Raw genomic sequence first — 13,817 nt, 5'->3', positions numbered from 1 at the left:
AAAACCTAGTTCAAACATCTCTGGGACATAACAGATCTCATTAAGCCCGCCATAATAATGATTATAGCTGTCGTATTACAAATAACATTAGGACCCCGGCACAATGTGTGGCTAGAAAGTCATATGTAACAGGGACCCAGTGAATAGTGCTGTGAGATGATCAGTTTACATCAGAAAGATTGCAATGAACGTGTGGCACTTCCACTGAAGGGGGAAAGAGACCGAAGAAAAAGCTAAAACACTACTGTCATAAAAAAAACAAACAAACAAACAAACACTATTGTCATAAGAAATAAGAACAAGAGCAATGGCAGTAACAATGGAAAGAAGGGGACGGATTCAAGAATTATTAGGGGCTGTTTGACAGAAAACAACAAAATTTTGTAAAGCAATTATCCTTCGATTAAACAATAAATAAATTTTTAAAAAATTATTAGGGGATAGTATGAAAAAGAATATGTAATTAGGAATGAGGGATAGCTTGGAAGACCAGAGAAATGGCTATGCCATTAATTAAGACAGACCTAGGGAAAGGATGTGGTATAAGAAGAACAGGGGTTTACAGCAGGCATGGGGGAAAAATGGGGGGCAGGGCTATTAGGGAGTTTGGGACCAACATGTACACACTGCGATGTTTAAAATGGATAACCAACAAGGACCTACTGTTGGTAGGGCACAGGGGACTCTACTCAATGTTACGTGGAAGCCTGGAAGGAAGGGGAGTGGGGGAGGGAGGGTTCATGTATATTATGTCTGAGTCCCTTTGTTGTTCACCCGGAAACTATCACATTGTTAAACGGCTATACGTCAATATAAAATAAAGTTACCAAAAAAAAAAAAAGAAGAGGGCTAAAGCCAGAAAGCCTTGCAGAAGACCACCAATTAAGGGGCATGTGGGAAAAGAAAGCCCACTGAAGCACCTAAGAGATCCTAATGTTATAATGTGTTCTGATAATTTGCTATCATCCTTTTCAACAAGTCACTGATCACTGTCTCCAAAAAGCAGGGAGGGGAACAAGACAGACTAAGAAATTTAAGGAATACAATATACAATGTATGGCCGTAGGGGTTTCCCAGGGGGCGCTAGTGGTAAAGAACCCGCCTATCAATGCAGAGACACTGGTTCAATCCCTGGGTCAAGAAGATCCCCTCCTGGAGGAGGGCAGGCAACCGACTCTCATATTCTTGCCTGAAGAATCCATGGACAGAGGAGCCTGGCGGGCTAAAATCCATAGGGTCACAAAAAAGTCAGACACAACTGAAGTGACTTAGTGCGTGCACACACACACGTGCATGGTCCTAGACTGGGTACCAGTTTGGATGAACCAGGATTTTGGAATCAACTGAAGAAACTTTAATGTGACATACATATGAGATGAGATGAAAATACATTGAAATACAAAAGTGGAAACTTTCGACAAAAACAGAGATTGTAAAACAGTGTGTACTGGATGATCTCATTTCAGTAGTGAGAAATGCAATATGCCCATGTGCACAGATAAGGATTCGGAAGACTATACAACAGGGTATGAGCAGGAGTTATCTCTGGGTGATGGATAAACAAGGATTTATTTTTGCTTTCTTATATTTTGTTTTTAATTTTTCTTATTGCTTCTTTGATAAAGCATTCTTTGAAAATATTTTTTTTCTAGGACTTCCCTGGCTCTCCAGGGGTTAAGAATCTGCCTTGCAGGGCAGGGGACAGGTGTTCAATCCCTGGTCTGGGAACTAAGATCCCACGTGTCATGGAGCAACTAAGCCCGTGTGCTATAACTACTGAGTCAGCACTCTAGAGCACGTGCTCTGCAACAGAAGTCACTATAATGAGAAGTCGGTGCAGCACAGCAAAGAGGAGCCCCTGCTCGCTGCAACTAGAGAAAGCCTAGGCACAGAAACGAAGATCCAGTGAGCCAAAAATAAATAAATATCAAATACATACATATGTGTCTATATTTCCAACTTCTGTTTCTTTTAAATAAGGCTGACATTTAATCAGAGGAAAACTGCTCAAAGAGAACACCAACATATCTATGACACCCAAGGTGTGAGTTAGGTCTAGTGGCTAACGGTATGAGCTCTGACTGAATTCCATACACCATGTGCTCTGTGACCTCCGGCATGTTACTTAACCTGTGTCTCAATTCCCCACCCTAAATGGTGGGTCATAAAAGTAACATTATTTGGCTCATGGAGATTAATCGTGGCACCCCACATAAAGTATGTCAGAGAGTTTGACATGTAATAGTCAAGCACGTGATGATACAGGTTCGATCCCTGGTAGGGGAACTAAGATCCCACACACCACTGGCCAGCTAAGCCTGCGTGCCACAACTGAGACCCTAGGCAGCCAAAAAAAAAAAATAAGTAAAAAAAAAGAAAAGCTTCAAAACTCTCTAGTTTAATGCTTCTGAAGAGTCAAACATGTTATAGGCAATCTCACATGTGAGTTCTAAATTTTCTAAGATAGTGGTAAAGTTCTTTTCTTTCTAGACCATAAAGGTGATAAAGAATATAACTCACCTTCAAGGAGACCTTCCTGAGTGAATTTAATGACTCTCCCCTTCTTCCATAGCACCAACTACTGTCTTAAATCCCAGCAACAGCACATATTAGGTTTGATTCATAATGATAAAATGTTGGCCATTTGACATTTGGAATAAACATTTTAAGAAGTTTAAGAGACAATTAAGATGGCGTTTCAAACACATGAATTATAGGATTAAAAAAGGTTTAAAGAAATCACAATACCGGCACTTCCCTGGTGGCCCAGTGGCTAAGACTCTGCTCTCCCGATGTTGGGGGCCCTAGTTCTATCCTTGGGTCAGAGAACTAGATTTCGCATGCGACAACTAGAGATTCCACACACTGCAACTGAAAGATCCTGCATGCTACAAACAAGATCTGGCACAAATAAACAACAAATAAAGAAATATTTTTTTAGAAAAGAAGAAGGAAAGAAATCAAAGTACCTTAAGAGGTAAAAGATGCAACTGTGGGGCTCATCTTCTTCCAACTTCTTCAACCAGTATACTAGTTGCAAAACTGGCTGCAATCTTTGGTTGGTTGATAGTGTGATAGGTGGAGTAATCCGGATTTGCATAGCATTGGAAGTAGGCAGAACAGTCTGACCTCAAGTAGCATTTCACAAGGAGCAGAGAAAATGTCAATATCCATACAACCAGAAGCCTCTGTTAAATGCCACCAAACCATACATTAGGTATCAAAATTGAGACGCCTATGTTCAGTCTTTAACGGTCTTTCTCCTCCAATGTCCAATACTACTAATGAGGTTCAGAAATAGAGCAACCTAGCTGATAGACAGGTCTCACAGCCTAGCTCATCTTCTCTAAAAAGAAAAAGCCAACGCACAGTTATCTACCATGAGGTCTATATAGACCCACCAAGCTATAATTACTTTCTAAGGGTATTATTTTCAAATGTATGCTTAGAGAGTGATTTTTCCAATCTTTCACTAGAGAATATGGGATGCAAATCATCTCCAACTCTGGGAAAGTCTATTTCCTTTTCCTGCATACCCATTCATCACACCCACCAGTCTTCTCGTTGAGCACCTAAAATCAAGCCCTAACTTGAAGGAGGGGCCCACTCTCATTCTATACTATGGCAGGTATTTCACTGGGCTTTAGATGACTGCCAGTGAGTGTCTTCTGAGAATGTACCTGCCTCTTCAATCTATATCACCTGTGAAGGATTACGCTATTCATTCTGGGAGCTAATACTAAACTTAGCCAGTCTTTATTTAACTTTGGGTTCAAAGGGTGAAAAGGAGTATCTGAATCAATGTCATCATTTTCACAGCTTAGGAATATGAGTCCAAAGAGGTAACACAAATTACCTGCGATCACGTACTTAATTGGTGGCAGATGTCAGAACAAAGTCTTTCTAATATATAAAGTGAATCTGGATCAACTTAAGTTATCCCAAGTGACTTAAATAAATCAACGGAGAACCTGTGCTCTATTTGGAACATTAGCTATCTCAGAAGCAAGTAGGAACTGGCACTGTCTCCTTCCCAGGCTGCTCAATTCATGGTTCCTCCACGAGCTACAGGCATGAGTTTTGCAACGGCAGGGCATGCACAGAAATTATCAGGCACTCATATCATTGACTACACAGTCTTTGCAGTAAGAATCATCAACTTTGGGAATGATTTGGCAACCATAAACTGCCTTGTAATATCATCAGCTGAATATCTTACAACGGTATTTATCTCACCATTGCCAAACTCACAATTTCCTAACCCAATAAATGGATAGTCTGCTTCACTCGGCCTCAAACTGGACAAATTTCTCAAGATGCTGAGACCTAGATTTCTCCCGGTGTTTTTAAAGACCTAGATTTCTCCCGGTGTTTCTCAACAGGAGCAATATGACATTATGAGAACCATCCTCAGTGTGTTGTGTGTGATTATCCAGGACACGGCAGAAGGTTTAGAATCTTTGGTTCTGTCTTCCAAATGCAAGTAACCCCACGAGTCACAACCCCTACACATCTACAAATGACCTCGGGGAGGAAGATGCCCTCCACCAGTATTAGCCTTCAGGCCAATCATTAAGTGAAAATTAAGTAAGAAAAAATGTTTACATAAAGATAAAGACCTGACCTCCTTTCCCTACCACTAAATACCGACTTCCATTCCTCTTTTTTTAGCCCAGAGATTAGATATAATATTTTATTCACTAGCTCCTAAAAACTAGCTTTGTGGGAATTATATAATTAGAACCCTGCATGGTCCAGGAAATAGAGGAGACAAGTTACTGATATGGAATCAGGGCATCTAACTTTGAATTCCAGTTTTTAGCTCTTTAGGCAAGTTCTTTTCCCTCTTCAGTCCTCAATTTTATCATCTATTTAAACAAAAGGCATTAGTCTAAATTCTCTCTCTGGTTCACTGAAGTTTTGGGAATCTGTGAAGTAAAACATCATTAACTTTCGTAACTCTTTTCTTTGGACCTCCATGTAGCCACAGGGGTGACCACTGGTACTCACTACTTCCTCTTTCAGAAGCAACGACCCCAAATCCCCAGGGATAACCATAAGACAGGACAGTCACATTCAGCCAGATCCAGCATACGATTTTACTACAGATTCTGATTCTTAAGTGTATAAAAAGGAGCTGAATTCTTTTACAAGCCATTAAGAATGGAAGCACCAAGATAATAACAGCAGCAACACTCACCCTAATTTATGTTTGTCTAAGCTTACCAATAATCTCAACCCTGGATGCATGTTATAATCACTCAAATAACTTTAAAAAATGCCCCGACTCTAAGACAAGCCAATATCAAGTGAATCAGAATCTCGGGATGGGGCTCATTTCTCAAGATTCCCCAAGAGATTCTTACGTACAATGAAAACCAAGAACCACTAATTCAGACCCTGTAATCCAAGAAATGCAAAGCAAATGAGCACAAGGTAACATGTTGGTTGTACAAGCAAACATCAATAAATAAAAATAATATAGTGATACTATTTATGGACATTCTCAATTACACCCAGAGAACTGCATTTCTAGAGGAAAAGGAGAGCTCTACAACAACCCCTTGTTCCTCAATAAAGACTGGCCTTGGGACTTCGCTGGTGACCCAGTGGTTAAGAATCCACCTTGCAATGCAGAGGACACAGGTTCGATCCCTGGTCAGGGAACGAAGATGCCACATGCCAAAGGACAAGTAAGGCTGTGCACCACAACTACTGCGCTTGTGCTCCAGAGCCCGTTCTCTGTACAGCCAACATAAATTAAAAAAAAAAAAAAGAATATAACTTCCTGACATGATAAAGCAGTTCAGAGAAAGATTACTACCAGTTTGCCCATCCCTGCAAAAGTCCTATCAGTCATTGGACAGTTACAACAATGTTAGTCAAAGTAATAGAGACTGAAATTCCTCAGCCTCACTTGCTGAGTCTTATTGCTAAAAGTCCCCTCGTAAGAAGAATAAGAGAACAGTGAGAGGAAACATTTGGGAAAAGAGGCTTTCAAAAACCTGCACCTCAGGCAAAATATATCATCTCCCACTTATTCATCAAAACTTTAAGTCCAGTGATGTAGAAAAAGGGGAAATAACCTTGACTCAAAATATCCTTGCTCTTTCTAAAACAAGATCAGTGAAACCAATAGGACAGGTTCAGTAAGAAAAACATTCAGCTTCTCTGACTTACCTCATGTGTAAGGCCAAACCATCCTGGAGGCTCGAGATTCCCAAGTCAGAGAGCGTGTCTGAGCTGACCGAGGCTGGTGACAGAGAGCCCTCCTTTTCCTCCAGCAGGTCGAGCTTCACCAGGTTGCTAATCTCATCCTCCGAGTTATCTTCAGACACGGAGCCAATTATGAATCGGGAGTGCTGGTTCAGCTCCAGAGGTTTGGCCAAGGAAGAAGGTTCATCCATTGTTCCTTCAAAATGAGCCCTCAGAGCTATGGAGAAGACAAAGAATAAGTGAGAAAAACAAGTTATGAATAACAACCTACATCTGAGGAAAGCCACAAGTTAGACCTAATACACCACAGCTGGCACCTGGAAGCAAGGCAGAGTCTGAGATCTAGTGTTCTTGGCTATTCTTTTTCAAGGACTTTGCTTTCATTTTTTTCTTAATTCTTTTTTTTTTTTTTTTAATTTTGGCCCACGCTACACAGCATGTGGGATCCTAGTTCCCTGGGCCAGGGATCAAGCCTCCTGCGTTGACAACACAGAGTCCTAACCACGGACCACCAGGGAAGTCCCAAGAATTTTGCTTTCTAAAGAAAATTCAGATCATGGGAACTATAGCTAAAAAAATTAAAATCAGTTCCCTTTTCCTCAAAGAACATTCTCTCTAAAAACTATAAGCCATTCCCAATGTCTATAAATTTGGTGATGTCCAAGAACTAATAATGACCAATAGAGAAATCTTTGCAAGTAGGTAAAAGTTGCTTGCTGTGATATTGTGATTTCAGCTGTTATTATTGGGGCTTCCCCGGTGACTCCAAGGGTAAAGAATCAGCCTGCAATGCAGCAGTCCCGGGTTTGATCCCTGGGTTGGGACAATCCCCTGGAGAAGTGAATGTCTACCCACTCCAGTATTCCTACCTGGAGAAATCCATGGACAGAGAAGCCTGGTGGGTTATAGACCATGACGTCGCAAAGAGTCGGATACAACTGAGTGACTAACACCGACACTTATTAGAGAGAATGCAGGGTAAGGGTTTGGGGACAGCAATGGGCTTTTGAAACTTGGTGTTTAAAGTTAAGTATACAATTATAACCTGGTTCCAGATATTACACTGTGAGAGACTATGAATTTTATGTAACTGTATATATTTATTATACTTAAGTGAAATATAACAAATTATACATATTTATTATACATAAGTGAAATATATTATAAATGCACATACATATATAAAGAAAACTAAATGTGTGTATATACTACACACACACACACACACATATATAGTTTGCTTTAAAGCAAATTCCAAATGAGTACTTCTTAATTTAAAAAAACCTTTACTTGTTCCCGTGAATTTTTTCTTAAAATTACATCTGTTAAAAATTCACCTCAAAATCTCTGTTTGGGGCTCTAATATGCTGACTGCTGACACTGATAGGGAGAAAGTGAATCTACTATCAAATTTAAAATCTATAATTACAATTACAGAAGTGTTATCTCAATTAGGTATAAGTTTTCTAGATACCGGGCCTTACTAGTCAGGAGTAGATGTTACCAACTGCTAACAAACTAATTACCAAAGATCAAAACATAGCTCAAAGATGATAACAATAATAAAAGCCAAAAGTAAATGAAATAATATTTACTCTGTCATTTCAAAAATCCTATTTTAGTCAAAACTACACATCAAATTGGTATTGAACAGCTTACTGCCTGACCAACAATTCTGAGAGAAATGATTCCCAGTTCTGATACTGAGATGCTCTAAGAAAGTTACAATAATAAACTTATTATTAATAACTTCATATGCTATAAACCACCTTGATATATAAAAGTTAGTGTTCTTTGACATTAGATAATAAAACATCAAGATTTTAAAATATTTGAGAATCATCACTAAATATGTTAAAACCACACAGGCACCATCAGCTTTGTGTAAGTTATGAATCAGAGCTTATTCATTTACAAAAACAAAACAGGATCTGCCAACGCTAGAGCAGTGGTTCTCCACATGTGGTTGCTGGACCACGACAGCAGCCACAGCAACCACATCACCAGGGCTCTGCCACAGACTAGCTGACTGTACCTAAACCTACGTGTCAGGGCACAGTAATCCATTTTATAACAAGTCCCGAAATTTGAAAACCACTGTGCTAGAAGAATGCAACAATAATAAAAATTTGGCAGGAATGCTAGAAATTACCTGTAGACATTTCCTAAAAGTGAGCTGGGGATTACTTAATTTTTCATTTTAAAAACTGGAATCAAATATTAATATAAAAGCATCATGTGACAGGAAAAACTTGAAGTCTAAATTCACTACACAGGGGACTTCCATGCTTCCACTACAAGAAGCTCAGGTTCAATCCCTGGTCTGGGAACCAAGATCCCTCATGCTATGCAGTATGGCCAAAAATAAAATAAATAAATTCCCTACACATTTCTCCTTTAGAATATCAGGTTTCTTTAAAAAAAAAAAAAATTTAATACCTCCAAATTTTATAAAGAGGCTCATTTCCAGAATGCTTGGTTTTCAAAAAAACCAAGTCATTAAAAGAGGAAAAAAAGATATAAGGGGGAAAGGGAGAGAAGGAGAGAGGGAAAAACTGTAACAGATTTACCACTCTGAAGAACACCAACAGGTACAGCAGCAAAAAGGCTGCTTCTTTCATATTTTTAGAGCAGTGACTAATCAAGCTTAAAAATACCAGTTTAAAAAAAAATTTCCAAATTTCATCTCAACTAACAAAGAAAACGATAGTTGCCTTCTTCACAAGAGAAATAAATAAGGCACTCAGGCACAGATTCTAGTTTATAGTCTAAGCAAAATTAGATAACTGAACACACACACCCACACACCACCCCCCATTCTATTGAGAAAGGACCAATTCTCTGATTCCAAGGGAGAACAAAAAGAAAGGACTAAATAAATGAAAGGCTCCATATGGTCAACTTCAAATTGTTCTTTCCAAGCTATGAACATGAAGACAGCCTTCCCTATAGGTTCCAGACACTGAAAGCAGCTAGGAGTCAACAGCTTAAAAGCCTGTCCATCAACTGGCAACTCTACTTGAGTGGTATTCCCAGGCGACAAGCCTACAAACCACAGAAAAGAGAAGTGTACGGAAAATCACTGAGTAAAGCTGCCAGACACTCTAGAAGCTACTCCACCGCCCGTCCCATTTCCACTGATTCCAGCCGGAATTGAGGAGAAAAGGTGGTGGATACCTACCATTGTCAGTCTCATCCAATTCAGGCTACCCCTCTCAATCTGCTTATATTTTTCTGTGGAAGGCAACTTTTAACATGAAAGTCTACAATTCTTATTTCAGCACATGAACATAAAACTTTTATCACATTGTACACATGAAAGAGCATTATTTGTAACTGACCTCTTATAATTCTTATTGTCTGAGCAGATATCCACTTCCAAAAAGAACTAAAGAGAGAAAGAGAGAGATTTGAAGTGTGTTGTTTTTTTTTTTTTTTTAAGAAACTCAAATTTTATCAATTGCTGTTTTGTTCATCTTAGTACAAAACTAAATACTCAAAGTATCATTTTTCTGGTCAAATATACTATTTATTAACTTGAAGTTCAAAGTTCAGTTGACTGTTTAAATCTGTAAATCAAAAGCATTATACATTCAAAGACTTTATTATTCATGAAAAGTATTAAACAGTAATCCAAGCTTACCATTCCACAAGGTGCCTTTTCCAATTGTGTGTCTTGATGGACACATTCTGACCCTATGACTTCCAAAATTTCATCAAAAAGGAGGCAGCAGGAACAAGAGAACCACTAGATTCTCCACAATTCACTCAGGCTCTGATTATTGTGTCCACAAAGGTTGGGAGCCAAGGAGAGGACAGGTCTCTAATTATTAAGTCCCTAAACTAAGGGAGCCAAGAATCTCTAGCTATTTCCCAAATACTCAGTTTCCTTCTTTGTTCAACAATTATGTCTTCAGGGCAGAAATTCTCAACTTTGACTAAATGTAACAATCACCTGTGGAGTTTTTTTTTAAACAAATAAATGGATCAAGAAGATGGGGTGTATTTATACAAAGGAATATTAGCCATAAAAAATGAAATTTTGCCATTTGCAACAACACAGATGGATTTGGAGGGTATTAAGTGTGGTGTTGGAGAAGACTCTTGAGAGCCCCTTGGACTGCAAGGAGATCCAACCAGTCCATTCTGAAGGAGATCAGCCCTGGGATTTCTTTGGAAGTTCAGTTCAGTTCAGTTCAGTTCAGTCACTCAGTCGTGTCCGACTCTTTGTGACCCCATGAATCGCAGCACAACAGGCCTCCCTGTCCATCACCATCTCCCGGAGTTCACTCAGACTCATGTCCATCGAGTCCGTGATGCCATCCAGCCATCTCATCCTCTGTCGTCCCTTTCTCCTCCTGCCCCCAATCCCTCCTAGCATCAGAGTCTTTTCCAATGAGTCAACTCTTCTCAAGAGGTGGCCAAAGTACTGGAGTTTCAGCTTCAGCATCATTCCTTCCAAAGAAATCCTAGGGCTGATCTCCTTTAGGATGGACTGGTTGGATCTCCTTGCAGTCCAAGGGACTCTCAAGAGTCTTCTCCAACACCACAGTTCAAAAGCATCAATTCTTCGGTGTTCAGCCTTCTTCACAGTCCAACTCTCACATCCATACATGACCACAGGAAAAACCATAGTCTTGACTAGACGGACCTTAGTCGGCAAAGTAATGTCTCTGCTTTTGAATATGCTATCTAGGTTGGTCATAACTTTTCTTCCAAGGAGTAAGCGTCTTTTAATTTCATGGCTGCAGTCACCATCTGCAGTGATTTTGGAGCCCCCAAAAATAAACTCTGACACTGTTTCCACTGTTTCCCCGTCTATTTCCCATGAAGTGATGGGACCGGATGCCATGATCTTCGTTTTCTGAATGTTGAGCTCTAAGCCAACATTTTCACTCTCCTCTTTCACTTTCATCAAGAGGCTTTTTAGCTCCTCTTCACTTTCTGCCATGCTAAAGCTGAAACTCCAGTACTTTGGCCACCTCATGTGAAGAGTTGACTCATTGGAAAAGACTCTGATACTGGGAGGGATTGAGGGCAGGAGGAGAAGAGGATGACAGAGGATGAGATGGCTGGATGGCATCACTGACTCGATGAACGAGAATCTGAGTGAACTCTGGGAGTTGGTGATGGACAGGGAGGCCTGGCGTGCTGCGATTCATGGGGTCGCAAAGAGTCGGACACGACTGAGCGACTGAATTGAACTGAACTAAAGTGAAATAAGTCAGGCAGAGAATGGCAGATATTGTATGATACCAGTTACATGTGGAATCTAAAAAATACAACAAACTAGGAAGTGAATATAACAACAACAACAACAACAAAAAGGCATATTCACACATACAGCGAAAAGACTAGTGATTACAGGCAGGGAGAGAGAAGGTGGCGAGGAACAATAAAGGGGTAGGGGATTAAGAGGTACAAACTATTTTGTATAAAATAAGCCACAAATGGGGAGGGGGGTAGGAGGGGGGTTCATGTTTGGGAACGCATGTACACCTGTGGTGGATTCATGTCAATCTATGCCAAAACCAATACAGAATTGTAAAGTAAAAATTAAAAATAAATAAATAAATAAAAAGAGAGGAAAAAAAAAAGAAATAGTATATGAAAATAGAATATTTAATAAAACATAAAGTGAAAAAAAAAAAAAGCCACAAGGATATATTGTGTAACACAGGGACTATAACCAATATTTTATAGTAACTGTAAATGAAGTATAACCTTTAAAAATTGTTGACTCTATATTGTACACCTATATATAACATTGTATATAATATTGAACATCAACTATACTTCAATTTAAAAAACTATTTAAAAAACAAACCAAAATATATATATATATAAATATATATATTATGTCTAAACTCCATTTCAGATCTTCTGAACCAGAATCCCTGCTAGAGAACCAGAAATCTGAATATGAAGTTCCACGATCGACTGAACCTCTTATAATTGGCTTGGGGCTTTCCTGGTGGTCCTGAGGTTAAGAGTACACCTTGCAATGCAGGGGACATGGATTCCATCCCTGGTCTGGGAAGGACCCACATGCCTTGGGGCAACTAGGCCTGTGAGCCCCAACTACTAAAGCCTGCATGCCCTGAATCCTCTGCTCCTGCAACAAGAGAAGCCACCGCAATGAGAAGCCTGTGCACTGCAACTGGAGAGGAGCCCCCACTGTCCATCACTAGAGAAAGCCCTTGCACAGCAGTGAAGATCCAGCACAGCCAAAAATCAATGTAAAAAATTATAAAGTAAGTAAATAAATCTAGGCTTGAAAATCATTGCTCTAGAGTACACAAGAAAAAAGAAGGAAAGAACCTCTTTATACAGATAGGAAAATCCAGAAGCTCAAGGAGAGGACCCCAAATGACAAGCAACAGGACTGGGGACAGTGTCAAGTTAGGATGGACCCGGTTGTGTAGTCTGAGCTAGTATTATTCCCTACAATTATGGCAAGAAGGCAGTGAAAACAGGCAGGAAAAAGTATGTAAGGATGGATGGAATGTAAACAAAGGAGTCAAAACCAAGGGCCAAGACAACAGCCTGACCCTACCACATACTGGCAGTGCACCAAACAAGTCACTAAACATCTCCGAGTCACCTCATCTGTGAAAATAAAAAGAAGCCACATGTACCTCCTGCTGTGAGGACTGAGAGCACAGGAAAGGCTTTGACAAACGGTGATGCACTAGACCACTGTGGTTCAAATACAAGTTAACCACTAAGACATTAACGTAGTGAGTTACAAACATTTTAAAGAGCAAGTGAAACAGAAAATGTTGGGACTTCCCTGGTGATCCAGTGGTTAGGAATCCACCTTGCAATGCAGGGGATTCGATTCCTGGTCAGGGAACTAAGACCCCACATGCCAAGGAGCAACTAAGCCCTTGCACTGCAGCTCCGCAACTACTGAGACTATGCGCTGCAACCATAGAATCTGTGCCCCATGGATCCGCAAGGCACAACAAAAGATCCTGCACGCCCCAACTAAGACCCAATGCAGCCAAACAATATATATTACAAGATAAGAGAAACAAGTATTTTTTAAAAAGAAATGGTTAACAGTGTACCACACTATAAGGATGAATACTGCTTTGTAAATTTTTGTATCCATTACATATATTTCATAATGTTAACAACATCTTATTATGGTTGTGTCCAAAAATTTCAGTCCTTTTTTTTTTTTGGCCACACCTCCTGGCTTGCAAGATCTTATTTCCCTGGCTAGGAATTGAACACACGTCCTCAGTGAAAACCCTGAGTCCTAACCACTGGACCTCCAGGGAATTCCCCAAAAAGTTAAATCTTAAAGTCACAATTAATCTTCAAACTGCCCCCTCCACTTTATCCTCTCTAGCAAATGCAGTGGGTGAAGTACCTAAACCAGAGGCTCTTAAAGTTTCCTAAGTCAAGACACTACCAGAATCCAGATAAAAGCTAAGGACCTTTTTCTGACAAAAATTCATGCTCACTCAAATTTTGCTTGCACACAAGTTTGGGAACCCTAAAGCCCTGCCATGAAATAGGCTTAGACTTTTTTCTCTAAGTGGTCAAAGAATGGAGTTGAGCCCTCGAGAAGGATTATACAGCTGCTGTCT

General features: G+C 39.8%; 1 protein-coding gene across 2 annotated transcripts in view; it reads right to left on the bottom strand.

Moving 5' to 3' along the window:
• Positions 1-13,817, bottom strand: part of ACACA (acetyl-CoA carboxylase alpha) — a 242,720-nt gene that overhangs the window by 206,714 nt on the left and 22,189 nt on the right. Inside the window, exons 1-2 of one of the 2 annotated variants that reach the window (XM_040244114.1) lie at positions 9,558-10,105; positions 6,181-6,433 (exon numbers count right to left, since the gene is read on the bottom strand). In XM_040244114.1, the coding sequence (XP_040100048.1) occupies positions 6,181-6,407 (227 nt within the window). In that variant the 5' untranslated portion in view covers positions 6,408-6,433; positions 9,558-10,105. Of the gene's footprint in view, positions 1-6,180; positions 6,434-9,557; positions 10,106-13,817 lie in introns of those variants that run through there. The other variant, XM_040244115.1, reaches the window with a different exon arrangement.

Source organism: Oryx dammah, unplaced genomic scaffold (assembly GCF_014754425.2).
Source record: "Oryx dammah isolate SB20612 unplaced genomic scaffold, SCBI_Odam_1.1 HiC_scaffold_8, whole genome shotgun sequence".
In the NCBI taxonomy this organism is placed as follows: domain Eukaryota; kingdom Metazoa; phylum Chordata; class Mammalia; order Artiodactyla; family Bovidae; genus Oryx; species Oryx dammah.
The sequence above is the reverse complement of the archived record's forward strand: the minus strand, read 5'-3'. Positions and strand labels throughout refer to the sequence as shown.